Source organism: Grampus griseus (assembly GCF_964374135.1).
Source record: "Grampus griseus genome assembly, chromosome: 3".
Classification (NCBI taxonomy): Eukaryota; Metazoa; Chordata; class Mammalia; order Artiodactyla; family Delphinidae; genus Grampus; species Grampus griseus.
In genome coordinates this window covers 4,240,046-4,258,056 of record NC_139019.1, presented here as the reverse complement: position 1 = coordinate 4,258,056, position 18,011 = coordinate 4,240,046, and the positions used below count along the sequence as shown (strand labels likewise).

Below are 18,011 nucleotides of genomic sequence, written 5' to 3'. Positions count from 1 at the left end.
ATAATTTCCATTTGGAGAAAACATGAGTGACATGAAAATACCATTATTTACTTATTTGCCTTTTTAAATGTATCTCTACCAAAACAGTAGAAGATAGGCAGAGAAGCAATTCATAATCTCTTTTTTACAACTAGGAATGAAAACACAAAGAAGGGAAGTCAATGGTCAAGGGTCAAACAGTAAGTAGAAAAACTGACATGAAACTCCAGCATCCCCACTTCTCATGTTACACCTCCTCATCCATGAGGTAGCAGGCTCAGTGCTGCAACGTACCGGGGACGCTGGGGACGTCCCTGTCCTGTGAGCACCACTGCACTCCTCTGTGTAACTTCCGGCCTTCCGTAAACCCTTCTGTCTTCCAACAATACACTGCAGGGCTTTGACTCCACAGTTTCCCTGCCTGACTTTAACCATTTTTATATATTTGGCACCTATGAAATCTAATACATTAACTTGATAAATTATAATCTAATGAGGAAAACATGCTCATTTATTGAAAAGTGTGGAAAGTATAGCTCTCCCAGTTTTCTTTCCCAAGGAATACTGCTTTTCGACTCTTTCATTCACTATATTATTTTATCAGACAGCAAGGTGGTAACATACATAGATCTAATGAAGACAGGAAATAGGAGATGGCTTCTTCTAACAAAAAACATGTACAAGCCCAGGAATTCCCACAATTATAGGTAAGAGTAACAAGCAACCTCCCAAACCACTAAAAGAAATGCAAAGAGATTGAAACTAAATTTGCAGTATACTTACTTTTATCGATGCTTCCATAAGAATCACTTGAAATTTGTGTTCCAATATGTCTCAACTCTAAAATGTGGGGAAAAAACAGTTAGAAAAGAATACTGTATGTCAAAATAGAATTCTTAAGTAAGCATTAACTGAATACTCACCCTTTTCATTTTTCTGTTTAGAAAATTCATCAAGCTTTTCCTGTGAAAACAAAACACGAGCAGTGTTTGCAGTGGATAAAGGAGTGCTAGTTCTAGACGGGATGTAAGAGGGGGCGACCCAGGGGCACTGCTGACTGCCCTCAGCTGGGGGCCTCACGTGTGACTCCTCATGACGAGGACCCACGGGGCTTACAGAGGACCCAAGGAGTCCCGGAGGGAAGATCTGAACATGTGTGGGCACTGCTGTTATCTATTACCTGTGTCTTCCTAAATTCCTTTTCAAGTATTTTCTTTTCATTCCTTAGTTGCTTGAAGTCCTGAGTTTGCTTGACAGCAGCCTCTTTATTTAAAGAGTGCAGTGAAGTAAGAGAGAAAAGTAATTTACCACATTTATAATTACCATTAATGAAGTTCTCAAAATAAACTACTGAGAGCTTTCCTCATTTCTTAAAATTTGAAACAAATTCTGTAAAAAGTTACTGTTCTTTCAGTATTCTATCAGAATCAGGGATAAATGCAGGAACACTTTTGTTTAAACTATTATCTACAAAACTGAAGAATTGGCATATAGGCCCTAAGACTCCTTTCCAATCCTGAAACAAGCCAACCCCGACCCTTTAGTCAGGCAACAAGCCAACGTACAAGATCTTTAGAGGGAGAGGCTGTGGTCCCCTTGTTCTTCAACAATCAGGAACATTCAAGTTTTAGAGATTTAGAACTGTGATTTTATCAAGCAATAGTTAAGACCATTTTCTTCATTTGGGGGAAGGGACAATCTTCTCAATGTTTACTATATTTTTACTCCTTCCTGCCTGGAGTTCCCTTGCATCAAGCCAACTCATTCTAAGTCCCTATATCTTTACATAGATCTACTTTTAAGGTATTTTTATAGCTCTCCTGTGGATCTAGAGCAAATTCTTAACTCAAGTTTTCGGTTCTGAATGGTTCAAATATACTATTAAGAACCTGAGCAGTATTGACTTTATCTGAATACGTTCATATACAATTGCTATGAAAAGTAAAATCCTATAAACACCACAGTAACAATCCTCTCCTGATTCCTCTAACAAACTTGAGTATTTCTTTACCTGATTATTAGCCCTGTCACTTACTAGAAAAATATTTTTGTCACATGGGAAATACACTTTTGCTTCAAAGGAAGTTTGCTGTAAAAGCTTCATATAGTCTCACAGGCATTTTAGATCTCTTTAAAATTTTTCCTTAAATAGACATTATCTCCACCACAGTAGCAATAGAAGGTAATACTGAGAAAGAACACAGTGATGTTGTACTTACTGCCACACTCAATGTTTGTGCAACAACCAAATCAGAGGAAAACTTGTTAGCAAAACATTTAGAACCTAAGTCTGAAAAATTGGGCTCAATTAAGGCAAGTTAATGACTGGAAATATATTCAGCAACTTCTATTCAAATTCTCACTTCACACTCGAAATGAAAATAAACTGTTCTTCGACAGACTTGCAGTTGCCAATGGGGGCTGGGGGAGGGATGGAGTGGGAGTTTGGGGTTAACAGATGCAAACTATCATATACAGACTGGATACCAACAAAGTGCTACTGTCTAGCACAGGGAAACCATTCAATATCCTGTAGTAAACCATAATGGAAAAGAATATTAAAAAAAAGAATGTTTATATATGTATAACTGAATCACTCTGTACAGCAGAAATTAACTCAACATTGTAAATCAACTATACTTCAATTAAAAAAAAAAAAAAACCCATTCTCTGAAGCAGAGGACTACGGGAGTGATGACAGGGCAAAGAGCAGGTCCGTGAGCCCCACAGCTACGAGGGCAGCCCCAGCCCACACTGGAGAGAAAGGAGGAGGGGATCAGGGATGGGCTGGCAGGTCACACTTGTCTCTACTTGATGTTATTTCCACGTCACAACCACCCAATAAGGAGGAGAAAACAGAAGAAAAAATCTCGGATTCAATTCCTAAAAGGGCTCTTAGCTGCCACAGGAGGGCTGAGCAGACTCTCGTGTGGCCCTCTGCCTGCTCAGTGTAGACAGAAGGCCCTGAGCAAACGTGGGGTGCCGGGGGCAGGGGGGTGGTGGGCAGGGACACAGTGGAAATTCCCAGTGTAGGGAATCTCACAGAAATCTCTCCATCATGAGTGTGTCACAACCATCCAAATACATCGAGTTTCTCAGTACTAAAAGTAGTATCCTTTTCTACTAACCATTTATTTCGTTAGTAAAAAATGAGAGGGCCCCATGAGATTCAACTTTCAAAATTTAAGTCCGTTTCTTGATCGCTGCTTTTTACAGTAAAAGTATGGGCTGTTATTATTTTGAGTGAACACTTCAAGGATATGCCACATTCCATTTCCATGTCTATCCAGTAACTGAGAGAAGTACAGTATTCAACCTTCTTCCTAACGGTACCCTTAATACACTCATCCAGGGATGCACCATCAAAAACAGGACTCAACTACTTGACCAAGTACTACAGCCTTGTACAGTTACCAATCATTCACACAAAGACAATGACTTCCATTAGCTGGACGACAAGAGTGCTAATTACCTTCCAGCTTCTTCACCTTGGCTTCTAGTTTCTTCTTCCTGATAATTGTATAAATTAAAATGGTTAAAAAAAGTAACTTCACAATTTGTGATATACATGATTTTTTAAATTATTGAGATTTACATAATAAAGAAAATGTTAGTCACAACAAATATAACACATCAATCATTAAAAATACCAGCAACTGTTTTGAAGGTAAACTTCAGAAAGAACAGTATGCTATTTAGTGTGTAATATATGTAAGATGGATTTTTAAAACTCTGCATTTTTGCGGCATATCGTGCCTGTGTGGCTCATCTCTGAGCCAAGCTGACGCGTCCAGGTGGCATCCTGGCCTCAGTCCAGCACCTGACTAGGTGCGGTTGCTTTCAGGAGCACAGGCAGGCAAGGGCCGTACCACCATCTTACAGGAGGCAGTGGCCAGAAAACTGCACTTGTTTTAGGATAGACTTCTGAGGCAGAGAAGGTAGGAAACCCTCTGAGAAAGTCTCTGAATTACTGTGACATCACATCTACATTAAACTACTGTATGTGTAGCTCACGAGTTTTGTAAACAATGTGAATATAGTATTAAACTTCAAAACAATCAACTGACTTCTCTGGAAGAGCCCCTTTCATTAATGGAACACAGACACCCATTCCAGATGATATCTATTAAAGGAATGGTACAAAGAAGTGAGACGATAATCATGTTTTCTCTATGAAAACAAAATACAGACATAAAAGCATGTATGCATATAGACATAAAAACTTTTATGGAGTTCTTTGTGCAGGCCTTTAACATAAGATGGCTTATTTACTCCTATTAATCCTTCAACATAGGTATAATTTCCATTTTACAGATATGGAAACCAAGGTTGTGAGACTAGTTCAAGATCACCCAGTTAATTATGGTCAACATACCCAAAGACAGAGAAAAGAGAAACACTACTGATTTAAGCATTAAACATTTTCAAAGTTGAAAACACTATTTCCACAGTTAATTTCAGAAATACTTACTGAGCATCAGTTTTCAAGCATTCTTCTTTCACACGAGCATATTCCTGATGAGTATCCTGATACAACTTCAGAGAACTCTAAAAAGGAAATAAATGTGTGTGTGTGTGTCTGTGTGTGTATATATATATATATATATATATACACACACATATATGTATATCTCAACAATTTGAAAGTCATTGACCACCAGTGACAAGGATTTTGACCCTGATAAGCTAAATTATTATCACTTAATAGTATGAAATTAACCAAATGAATACATATGATTAGGCAGGAAACCAAAGTACAATTCATTGAACATTTTAACAGATATAACCAGATCCTAAACAGAGGTAATATGATAAAACAGTCTAATCAAACAGAGCTATAAAACTTAAAATATACTAATTTTAAAATAACCCCAAATCTTCATAATATCGAATAGCTAATATTTTTGTTGCAGCCAATTAAAATTCAACAAAACCTAAAGAAATTTTAGAGGTAATAAATATAAGCTATTATTACTACTATGCAAAAATATAAAATAAAACATTATACTTAATGATAATTGGGGAAAATATGTTAACACCAATCAATATGTATACCCTATGGACACTATGGAATGGGAAAGAAACATACTGAGCCTGATAACACAGTACAATATAATGTGTATAGCTCTTCGGCCGCCAAAGCTCTGAGAGACGGGCTTTATGACCCTTTTTACAGATGAGGGGTCTGAGGATCCAGACACTGAGTAATTCTTTGAACGTCACAGTGAAAGAGTGACTATTTAGGTTTATTATTCAGCTGTGATTCCAGTGTTCATGTTTCCTCTCAGGTATGGCTGATGACATTACTTTGTAGTCAGAGGTAGACAAAATTCAACATCTTGATTGTTTCTGTTTAATTTTCACCGCATAGTTAAATATATAATAATTTCTATAGAAATAGGAAAATCGACCACTGTTTGAGTATGTAAACCTCAGAGAGGTGCATGGCATCCTAAAATGAAACAATCTGAAGACTGGGAGGCACAAATACTATCAGACCGAGGAGCCAGCAATCATTCTGGCTTGGCTACGACTTGCCTAATGCTAACCACCTAACTTCACTGGCTTCAGAGTTTATTTTAATTTGTAAAAGGCATGAATTCTCTTCTAAGGCTCCAATAAAACAAAATTTATATTAAAAGTAAGTTTATAGCATCTAACATAGTTTTACTTAGTGCAACTGGGTTTTGAAATGGAAAACATACTTTCTGTAATTTAAGTTTGCACTTTTGCAGGTTACTTTACACTTACAGCAAGAAAAATGGAAAAGGCAAGCAATGCAGGGCACATAAAGTCATAAAAATTCATAGCTAAAAAGGTTCCTCTACTGAACCTCTCAAAAAGCATAAGCAACTAATACAGCATTACATTAATTACTAATAATTACTGTAAGGACCAAGCCGTCAATCTACTAATTCCATGTTCTCTAAGTATAGCAATACACTTAGAGTCTTGACTATCATTTATGTCCTTTGTTAAGGCATAAAATGTCCCCTTATCCCAATTATAGTAAATAAGTAGATCTTAATTTACTGACGACAACCTTCTGTAGGAAAATTACTTTAGGTACCTTTTTCTCTTCTAACTCTGCTTTTAAAGATCCCAGTTCTTCCTGACACTTCTGCAGAGGAGAAATTTTTTGAAGCATCTGTTCCACTTGGTGATGCAGAGTAATATTCTCTCTAAAAATGGACAATGCATTAACGTTATTATGCAAAAGTATCTACAGTGAATTATTAAATGTATCTACTGGTTTCAATTTTATTTCTACCTAAAAACAAAGAATCTCTCTTTTTAAATGCATTCTATTTGTACCAAAATGATTATGTATCACTTTTTATTTCTGACATGAGTCTATTTCTAATAAAAGTACATCCAAAACCATATGAGAAGCAAGCGCAATAGGCTCTCACTCTGCTGGAGAATACAAGAACACTTGGATGATCTGCCAGGTGATCTGGCTCTTCAATCCTGAGTTCATCACCACTGATTTCAATTCAATGATAGGCAACTGTGTGGTCATTTTATAACCATATTTTGCCTTCTTCTAATTGACAAATGTAATCAGAGTATAAAACATTACTAAATTCTAAGTAAGACTACTTTAAATTGATCAAAATATACAGGATAAACAACCACTTTAAATTATCCAATTCACAGAGACAACAATAACTGATAGCAATAAACTTCATCTCAGTGGCCACAAGATCTGTAAAATTTACTGAAAAATCAAACACTGGGCTGTAATTTAAGACCTCGGTAAGAAATTCATTTGGACAATTTAATAGTAAGGAAAATGTGAATCTTCTTTTATTATAAGCATCAAAGAAACAGTCTACATAATGGGTCAATTCTATGTGGCACTTTGTTGAATCTGTGTAAAAATCTAGTCCGATAAGTGTCTACCCCAAATAGACTAGGAAAACAGGTAGCTAGCTTACCTTCTTGCAAACTGCAGCTGTAAAACTTGTTAAAGAAAACTGTGACAATTTTATCTACTGACAATAAAACAATTTCATCTTGTCTGAAGATAAAACTCACCTTAAAACTCCAATAATCTGTGTTCAGTATACATACAGGCAAAACCATAATTCTTAAAAAACAACAAAGTTCCATCTACAACATATGATAAAGCTTTTTACTGAGTTACTCCTATTAATCATAACGTGTGCCATAAGTCAAAATATGTACTTCTATAAATTAAAAAAGATTCTTGATTAACTATACGATTAATATTAAATTCCAAGAATAAAGACAATGCAATAAGCAACTAACGAAAACTACCTTGAATCCTGTATGTATCAGAATACCCAAACATCCTGTCCTTCTTTTCTCAGAGTCCAGAGCTCAACTCCAGCAAATAAGAGTTACATACTTACTAAAACCACGTATATATGTGTGTATGTATATATTTAATGAATATAAATACTGAATGAATTAAATATATATATGTGTATGTATTTAACGAGCAATGAGAAAAGAAATACAGGGAGAACATAAAATCTGGAAAACCTTTCACTTTTTCAGTCTGCGCAATTTGGTAACTTCATTTCCCATCATGCTGCCAGTAAAATGTTCTAAGACAGCGAAAAGTCATTCCTTTAAGTTTCACCACCTGTCAAATCCTACTCTCATATCACAATATAGAAATGTCTGTTGGTCACAACACATCTGTACCCTCCTCTATTAGAATGTAAACTTCTGAAGATTAAGGAGTTTCACCCTAAATTACTGCAGTCTTTGCAAGAAAGAAAAATTAAAAAAATATGTGATGAAATAAAATATACTCTCTGCCCTGTACAAAGAGGAACTAATAAACAACAAAACAGTCAGAATTACACAAAAGAGTAAAGAATCGAGTCACACAAGAAGCCATATTAAACCTATAACGTTGGCACCTCAGGTTGTAGAGCAAACAACTGCATACTTGAGGTACAATGAATACATATTGTGAGCAAAAGTCAGATGTGTTTAAAAAAAAAAAATCTGTATTTACCTATAGTTGAGGCTGAAGCAGATTAGCACACTGCAGAAGGGAAATTCAAGAATAATCAAAAAGTTTTATCAATTTTTAATAAATTACCCTAACAATTTTGATTTTTTAAATTTTATAAATTTTAGAAAAGTAAATCAATAATTTCCCTGCTAGCTTACATTTGTAATTACCTCAAAAAGTTCATACCATTTTCTCCAAAAAGGATACAATGAACACATATTTTCCTAATACTGGAATTAACTGCCTATTTCCCTATTTAGCTAATTATAAGTGTTTATAGTAACTGTTTCTGTACAGCTTTCAAAATCAAAGATATTACTCTTGCAATAACATACATTTATAGTTAAACAGACTGATAATTTCAATAAAGCACAAGAGGAGATTTTCAAAGACCTATTTTTTTGAATGTAAAACTTGAGATACTAAAAATAAATCGAAATGCTGTGCCTTGATTTTATTCCTCTAATCACACAAATTAGATACAATGGTACCAACACAAACAAATAACTGGTGATTACATATAAGTTTAGGAATGCCAGAAATAATATTGAAACAGGCCTCAGGTTACTGCCAGAGTTGAATAGCAGTTATTTGCTCCAATACTGAAGTTAAGGCTGCGGGTCACACGTATGTGTGTTTACTGTCACAGGAGACACTTAATTCAGGTAAGTATCACCAAAAGATGTGGGAGGAATGATTGTGCACACTACTTCCGCCCTGCCAAGAAAATACAGAGGCCTGCAGGTGCTCTAAACGGCTACTGGACAAAACGGTGACACAGAGACCAAGGGCTGTCCTGGGGATACAAACTTACACTATGATTTGGGATGTATTCATTAATTCTCTACAAGTCACAAAACTAATCAACAAACGTTACCTTTCCTGCATTCTGAACATTCCTACAGCGCAGTCCTTATAGAAACCCCCAATATTCTCATAGCATCACATTCAGCTTCACATTATTCCTAAACCTAAAGAGCACAGGTCACGTCCTCAGTATAAATGAAAAAGACCTACTCTTTAAAAAGCTTACGAAACCTTAAGAAAATCAATGACAAAAACAAAACACATTCTATAACAAGGAGGCCAGCAGCCTTGACCATTAAATGTGTGTTATGAGTAGAAGACAGCTGCTCAACTGCGCTTGTCAGGGGCACTTCCTACTTGGAGCCTGGAAGCACCGCTTTCCAAAGAGTAACTATGAAATTTCTCACATTCCTTTACATTCTTAAAAATTCCAACGAAAAAGCCAGTAAAAGGATATCATCACATTTCTTCTGATATTCTGTCAACAAATTACTGTAACAAAGAAAAGAGTTACGTTACTTTTTCAATCTAGAAAACACACTATGTTAAAATCATGTCTCCAAATGTACAAGGCACCTTTCTTCCTAGGTTTCCTGCAACAAATTTATGTTTAATTAATTAAACATATGCACATACATATCACCTTAAATTCCTTAAAAGCACTGCAATGATACATGAGTTTTTAAGTTAAAATTCCTATGATCTAAATAATACCTTTGCCTACAAACTCTTGTAACTTTCACAGGATTAAAAAAACAATCACACCAGGAAATTTACTACAAAGAAATCCGATGTCCAGTCCTAAAGCTAAGAAGGCTTTAAAGATAGAAAACAGCTTTAAAAAAAATTTCCAGTTTAGCAAAAATCATGTTCTAACCGCTGAGCCTTGCTGTAAAGGTCTGAGCACTGGTAACTCCCCAGCGGGCCAGTGGTTAGGACTCTGCGCTCTGGCTGCCGAGGGCCTGGGGCAGGCCCTGAGGAGTTCCATTGTAACCCACACCACACAGGCACCGGGTGAGCAACCCCAGTTCCACTCTCAGCCCGAGGGGGTCTAACACCACCACCATCTGCTCCAGCTTGTATGTCAGGCTCACGAAGTTCGGCCAAACAGAGGAAAACATACTCACTCTGTATTAATAATTTTTTGCTTCAGGGTAATTAATGCTTCAACATATTCATTTAAATTCTGAAAGAAAAAAAGCTACAGTTAGCTATTTGCTTGTATAATATAAACTACTTTATTATTTTTTCTGTAACATTATAAAATATAAACATACTGTTCACTATATTAGATAAACATGGAAATATGTAAATCTATTATTTATGTTGAGTATAAACCCACAGAGATTCTGTGTGACCTTGAGCCCATGCTGCATTTCTCTGAATCTCTTTCTTTACCTGAATGACGTCACTCTAACAGCAAGGCAGTTGTACTGATGCTCTGACTACGTGTGCTTTTTCACTGCGAGAACTCAATAAATATTCATTACTTTAGTTCACTGATTACTACTGACCATCAGTCTACACTTCACATTATTTCCGAAAGGACTTAATCCAAAAATACACGTAAATTATTAAAAACAGCAAAAAAATAAAAATAACATGGGAAAAGCACATAGGAATATTAAAATGGGGTCAAGATTAAGTGAAACTTCTTTTTATAAGGATCTATGTTACACTTTAGGGACAAACTGCAAATGTGGCTCTAAATTACTGCTATCAACTTGACAGAAAAAAAACATTAGTTACACTGTTCAAAATGTTCCTAAAATTTAAAACTGAACAGATTTTCTTTTCTTTAAGTGACTTTTTCCTTTAATGTCTCCTTTTTTCACTGATAAACTTCAGAAATAAGAACTTATTTTTCATTAATTATCCCCAAAACATCTTTTTCTATCTAGGTAATCTAATTTTCAGAATTACAGAACTATTTTCCTTCATGCTAATATATGCATTTTCTTTGCCGTCATACATGTAACATATTTACTAAAATAAAAAAATCTACACATTAAAATATATAAAGTAAAATGTATATGTTATCTCATAATCACAACACCTGTCAAAAATCACTGTTACTTTTTGTATATATTCTTTCAGAACTATCACTATATATTTAAAATACGTCTGGATGTACTCAATTCACCAATTCTCCACTGAAAGCCAGTTAGGTCCTTTTCAGTCTTTACTAACAACAGGCAATGTATTTCCTTGCCCAGTTCTCTGGGAGACACTTCTAGTTTTCCCTAGGATAAAGTCCAAATAGGTTCCCTGCATTAGTGATAGCTAGGAGCTTTGATAATCTCAGAGACATATTTTTCATTTATATTTCTTTATGTGTGATACTGAGAAATCTTCCTTATCTCCTCATCATTTTTCTTTTAGTGAGAAAAACGGACCCTTATATCATTTGCTCATTGGTGTGGTTGCACTTTTCTTATGAGCTGCAATATATGAGGAACAGTAACATCCGGTCCAAAAGTTACAAATATATACATGTGTATGTTTCTCAATTGATCATTAAAATACAACTATATATGAATACAGTAGTTTCAAATATTCACTTAGTTGAATTTGTCATTTTTCTTAAATTTTGGTTTCCTAATATATTTAGAAGGCTCTACCCCACCTAAGATGCTAAATCATAAGGAGTCTTCCACATGTTTTTCTAGTACTTTTATGCCCTTTCTTCCTATTTCTATCTTTATTCTAGAATTGATTCTCGGGTACAGTAGAGACTCTGAACATTATAAATCAAAGGGCAATGAATGGACTATTCAATAACTTTAGTGTATTTGGCTTTCCACATTTAAAAAAAATCTTTCATTATGTAAAAAGTAAATTCTACATGGCAGATTTCTAGGCAGAGGGGGTAAATAATGCATCTGCTTTTACTCCCTCCCTAAAACCAGCTAAAACTGAAGTCAAGGGATTTCTTTTCCCAAAAGGCCAAACCCACAAGGATGAGACGAGGATAAAAGACAAAGGAACACAGGAAAGCTGACTTGAGAATACAGATTTAGCAGACCCAGGAGAGGCGGGCAGGGCGAGGGTGGGGGGCAAACCACTCAATTCTCAGTTTACACTACAAAACTTCAACAAGCACGGAGGGGCTAGGGTCCTCAGGAAGGTTGGACGGGGGTCACTAAGAAGATAACTAGTTGCAAGCTTCCTGGTAAGCATGAACCCTCAAATCCCCACTCTGCTCTGCTACCAGGAAACTGCCCCACCCCCAGCCAGCAGGAGGAGGTCTGCTTTTTGAAGAAGCCTCTGCCTAGAACACTGTGAACACTTGGGGCAGGTGGAATGCACCAAAAACAGAGGGACCAGGTACATCTAAGCACACTGCGCTGATACTGACCGCCTGCTTCTCCCCATTAAGCTCCCAGACAGTGGCAGCCAATCCTTTTGCCCTCCAGGCAGGAGACCAGAAGCCGTTTCTCTGAGGAAATCTAACCAGCCTGGAGACAAGATCTAAAGTAGCAACATGAGATATTCTTCAGTCAAGAAGTGGCCCACCCAGACCTACTGCAATGAAGCTCAGGGTCCAAACCCCGCAACACTCAGCATTGCCAGCCACTGCTCTATTAGCTACCGCTCTTACTATGAACAATCAAAGATTTCCAAACATCAGACAGGAACCTGTAATATGAAAGAGAGACCAAAACAAAATGAACCACAGCAACTTGCAGTAGACAAAAACTGAGAAACCTTTAAAGGTACTAATTAACATGACCTGAGATAAATGATGTTATTTTCATAAAACAAGAACAAGCAGCTATTTTTAAAAGGAATACTCAGAGTTCTTAGAAGTTTTTCAAAAAGTTTTTAAAAATTAAAAACAAACACCCACTAGGATGGCTGAAATCAAAATGACAGACAATAACAAGTGCTGGTGAGGATTCAGAGCAACTGGAGCCCTCATAGCATTGCTGGTGGAACAGGAAATGTGCAGCTGCTGTGGAAATAATTTGACACTCCTCAAAATGCTAAACAGTTAATTAGATGATTTAGCAATTCCATTCCTAGGTATATGCCCAGGAGAACTGAAAACATGCCCATGCCACATCTGTACACTCTTATTTAAAGGAGCATTTATTCACACTAGCCAAAAAGTGGAAATGCGACTGATAAATGGATGAACCATCACCTGATGAATGAATAAATAAAATGTGGTACAGCCATGCAATGTGAATATCTGACAATGAACTGGAATGAATGGCACATGCTACAATGTGGATGAACCTTGAAAACCTGCTCAGTGAAAGAAGCCAGTCACAAAAGGCGATACGCCGTATGATTCCATTCATATGAATTGTCCATAATAAGCAAATCCAGAGAGACAGAAAGTAGCCTAGTGATAGCCAGGGACTTGCAGGCTGGGGAAGGGGGATGTCTGCTGATGCTTAAGAGGTTTCTTGGCAGGGGCACGGGGCAGGGTAAACATGTTTTACAAGTGGCGACCAGGTTGTGTAACTGTGAATATGCTAAAAACCACCTAACTATACATATTAAAAGGATGAACTTCATGGTATGTGAATTACACTTCAATAAAACTGTTATAACTAAATTAAAAACAGGGAAGCAAAATAAAAGACTCAGAAGATTTGATGATAAAGCTGAAAAAATGTCCTCCAAAATTTAAACACAAACAAACAAAACACAGATGTAGGAAAAAATGAAGAAAAAATAAAAATCAGATTGTCAGTGCAAGAAGTCTCACATGCCCAACAAGAGTTCCAGTAAGAGAAGAATGGAAAAATGGAGAGATCATTGAAGAAATACTGATATTCAAGAAGAAAAAACCAAGAACTGAAGCCAGAAGTTTCTAAATTGAAAGGGCCCAGCACATCAATACAAACTGGATACAAACCATGAAACATAAGCACAAAATTTCAGAGCATCAGAGACAAAACAAAGATCCTATGAGAATCATGACAGAAAAAAATCAAAATGAAACAAGTCATGTACAAAGAACCTGGAATCAGAATGGCTTTAGACTTCAACTATCATCTAGAGACCTAGAAAGCAAGCTTTCAAACTTTTGAGAGAAAATGAATTCCAAGGTAAAATTCTGCACAAGCTATCAGCCAGTCATGATGGCAAAACAGACATTCTCAAACCTGGAGTCTCCACAAACTCACTTCCCAGACACCCTTGCTCAGGGAGGTGCCAAAGGATGTGGACACACTCCACCCAAATCCTGGAGTAAACTGAGAAAGGACGAGGTGGGCGCAGAACAGAGGTAAAGAGAATCCAGAAAGGCCGCTGCACACCAGACTGGAGCAGCTCTAAAGGCCCAGAAGGGGATTTTTTTCCCTTAAGAACAAAACGACAGAATTATCTGGTGGAATGAAGGCATTAAGATGATATTTCTACCTCACTGGCAGAGAACTGCAAGCGCCACGTAGCGTCATCACGCATTTAAATGGATTTTTTTTTTTTTTTTTTGCGGTACGCGGGCCTCTCACTGTTGTGGCCTCTCCCGTTGCGGAGCACAGGCTCCGGACGCGCAGGCTCAGAGGCCACGGCTCACGGGGCCCAGCCGCTCCGCGGCCTGTGGGATCTTCCCGGACCGGGGCACGAACCCGGTCCGTGCAGGCGGACTCTCAACCACTGCGCCACCAGGGAAGCCCTAAATGGATTCTTTTTTAAATAACCTCCTTCTTTTCCCATTCTCTTTCGAGTTCTCTGCTAGTCAATCTCATCTTCCCAGGCTTGCTTCCAGATGCCATTCTGTAATGTCAAGTACTGTGCCAGAGACGTTCCAGAAACCTCAGGCTCTAGAGGTAAGACACAGCTGGATTCAAATTCCTGTTCCACCACTTCCTGGAAGGGTGCCTTGGGCAAACTGACTTAACTTACCCCTGCCTCAGTACTATTTCCAATGTTATAGATAAGGAGACTGAAACTGGTTTGGGTGTGTGTTTCGGGGGTAGGGGGTTACCTAACTGGCTTGCTATCAGGGTTAAGCAGAACGAGCCATATAAAGTGTTTAACAGTCTCTGACACATAGTGAACACTCATTAGCATTTTCAAGATGAAAACACTGAATTAAGGAAATAGGCATTAATCGGGGAAACAAGAAAACACACAGGTAAGGAAAAATCATCCTAAGTTACTCCATAGTTTGGCTCTGAAAAACAAATGGTCATAATGATGTCAACTCCAAATAGTGACCTAAGGGAAATTCACAGCTACACTGAGAGGACTTTTTTGGGGGGGGCGGGGGGCAGGAGGGAATGCTCAGGCGTGCTGGGGTACAGGGCAGAATGACAGCTCAATCCTCACCTTCCGAAGTCAGAAATCAAACAATATGCCTAAAACTGAAAAACAAGCAGCAGCAATATACATCTATTATTTAACCAGATGAAACACACAGAGTGCAAACAAAAGTGGTATCTCTAGGGAACGGGGACAGGCTGGCTGGGGGCTAACAAATTCTGTACATCTAGCTGTCTCTCTAAACTATGCTCATGTATAATTCTCATTTTAAAGACTTAAAAAACATAGCATTACACAGGAAAATAAAACACAAACTGAGTGAGGACAACGTCTTAGTTTCCTACAGCACTCCAGTCCCTAACTGTTTTCCTATGGCCTGGCTGAGTGGCAGCTTGAATCTGGTCTGTTACTGCAGTGTCCTAATAAAACATTCTTTGGTTTTTCTCCAATCTGATTCAAAGGTCACTTAGGCTGATTGCAATCAAGGTCTCTAATGGATCTCAGAACTGTGAATGCTGAGGGGGCTGTGTCTAGGTGGAAGGCAGTAGGGCCCTTCTGACTCAGGGTCACTTACGAGTACACACACCGTGTGCCCTCCCTACTGCTGTCCAGCCTCTAGGGAAGGACGCAGGGTCCAGGGTGTTGTTCTTCCTCTCCAGGCAAGGGGAAGGTGGCCTGGCGTCTTTGATTACAGCTTCTCTCCCTGCAGTCTTGTCCTCTCCTCCTGGAACTTCTATTATAACATCTACTGGAAAGCTTTATTTATCTTTTCTGCTGTCCTAACTCCCACCTTCTGTTTTCCTCTGCCTTCGGGCCAAGCTCCTCAAGCTCTATCACGCTCACCCGCTCACGTGTTCCCTAACACAGCCCCCAGAGCAGCCCTCGCCCCGCCCCCCATGCCACTCAGACGCGCTCCCCATACCCCCGCCCCCCGCCGTAGCACACTGCATTTCAGCCATACAACAGCCTCCTGAACGTCACCGTGAGACGGAGCACTGAGGAAAAGAGAGGCAGTGCACTCTGTGCTTCCCGTCTCCCCTCCCCTTCTCGGGGAAGCGGGATCGACATGGTGGCTAAGCGCGCAGGGTGAGGAGAGGGGGCCTTGGCACGGAGCACGCAGTGGGCCTGGGGGCTGAGAAGTGGACAGAGGAGACGGCAGTATAGTTAGGAAAGCGGTTTTACTAAACCACTAAGTAAAATACATAGACACAGAGCGAACAAGGAAATACACAGATGATAATGGAATAACTAAATTGCCTGAGTCGACCTCAAATTATACTAACATTTGGAGATGGGAGATTCTTAGCTGTGGGGCTGCCCTTTGCACGGACAGGCCTGCCAGCTTCCCTAGCTTCTACTCACGATGTGTCCAGAGCACTGCCTCATCCCCAAGGGGTGGTGCAGACAAGAGTTCACAGGGCGGCCTGAGACTGCTGTCCTTAGAAAGGCCTGCTCGAGACGTGGGCCCTTCGCTGGCGTCTGGGAACTTGGATTTCTGGAGGGTTCCCACCATTCCCCAAACTGACAGGAGTGGCCCCCTGTACCTCAACTGCGCAGTGTGGCCGATGCTGAAACCTGCTTTCCTTCTGGGAGTCTGGAGTTTTGGTACATGCTAGACAGGGGGTGCCCACGTGACCAGCCCCTAGCAGTCTTTGGGCTCTGAGTCTCTAATGAGAGTCCCTGGTAGACGATACGTCACACGTGTCACAACACACTGCTAGAGGAATTCATGAGTCAAGTCACTCACTTGGCTTCCTCTGCACGTCACCCCACTCGCCTGCCCTTTGTATCCTTTCACTACAATATACCACACCCTGGAGCAGTCCCCCTAGGGAATCGCTGAATCTGGTGTGGTCTTGGGACCGCTAATACAGTGTAACCACCAAAAATGTCTCCAGATCTGGCCAAATGTTCCGCAGAGGATACAAGGCTGTACTCAAACTTCCCTGAACGTGAAAGACAGAGAAAGACTAAAGGAAAAAGGCTGAAGAGACGTGACAATGACATACAACACATCTTCCTTATAGGACCTTGAACCAGAAAGGGAAAAGCTACACCTGGGCCTAACCATAAGCGCAATCGGATGGGTCTATGGGCTGCAGGGAAGTGCTGCACCGAGGCTTACATCCTGACTGGAGAGCTGTGGCTCATTCTGCTGACAAGTGCTCAGGTCTCAGGAAACACTCCGTGGAGTGCGCAGGGGAGGGAAAGTGTGCGTGTGTGCACACCATGATGGAGTGAATGCAACCATCTTGACAACCTGTGAGTGGGGTGAAGAGAATACCAGAGTTCTTCGCACTATTCTGGCAACTTTCCTATGAGTTCTCAATTATTTCAAAATAAATTATTTTTTAAAACCACACTAATCTCCTTGATTGCTCTGCTGTGGGCGATCTGCTAAATGGTCAGCTTGAATCCTCTCTGATAAGCCACACTTCCTCCTCCTGTTTGCTAACTTCTTATTAACTGCTCTTACTTAAAACTGAGAGTCTAGGTTGAGCTCCGTCAGAGCTGAGTGTGTCTCTGAACGGTTAGACAGGACCCCGGGTGATGCCCTCTGGCACAGTGGTAACAGCCCACCCCTTTTCACCTGCGCGCACCCACCAGGACGAGCTGAGAGGCTCTGGCGCCCGGGAAGGCAGGCTCCAGCCTCGCTGGCCTCGTTTTCCTCTCCTCGCCTTCTGCTTTGTGCTTACTCTATCACAGACTCCATTCTCCCCTCCTCGTCTTTGACATGATGCGCCCTCTGTCCATACTCTCCCTCCATCTCTTGCCTCTTATTTAGTCAGGAACCACCTTCAGGCCTAGACTCCCTTCTGCTGCAAAGCCTTCACCCATCCGTCCTTGATGCTCCCAGGGTACCTACCCTGAACATCCCCTAAAATAGTACAGTTGACCCCTGACCAACATGTATCTGACCTATGCAGGTCCACTTTTCCTCAAATTCTTTTCAATAACTATGCGTACTTATTACACTACAGTTATATGGTGGTTGCTTTTTCACTCA

At 39.5% G+C, this 18,011-nt stretch overlaps 1 protein-coding gene across 3 annotated transcripts in view; it reads right to left on the bottom strand.

The window, feature by feature from the left end:
- The window catches only part of ICE1 (interactor of little elongation complex ELL subunit 1), a gene marked incomplete at its 5' end in the record, with an annotated part of 58,424 nt that overhangs the window by 35,484 nt on the left and 4,929 nt on the right, over nucleotides 1-18,011 (bottom strand). For 2 of the 3 annotated variants that reach the window (XR_014296493.1, XM_082650828.1), the window contains 6 exons: nucleotides 763-819; nucleotides 903-942; nucleotides 1,160-1,242; nucleotides 3,452-3,489; nucleotides 4,451-4,527; nucleotides 6,050-6,155. Coding sequence is in view for 2 of the 3 variants with exons in the window: in XM_082650828.1 (XP_082506954.1) it covers nucleotides 763-819; nucleotides 903-942; nucleotides 1,160-1,242; nucleotides 3,452-3,489; nucleotides 4,451-4,527; nucleotides 6,050-6,127 (373 nt within the window). Of the gene's footprint in view, nucleotides 1-762; nucleotides 820-902; nucleotides 943-1,159; nucleotides 1,243-3,451; nucleotides 3,490-4,450; nucleotides 4,528-6,049; nucleotides 6,162-9,199; nucleotides 9,275-9,909; nucleotides 9,969-18,011 lie in introns of those variants that run through there. The other variant, XM_082650827.1, reaches the window with a different exon arrangement.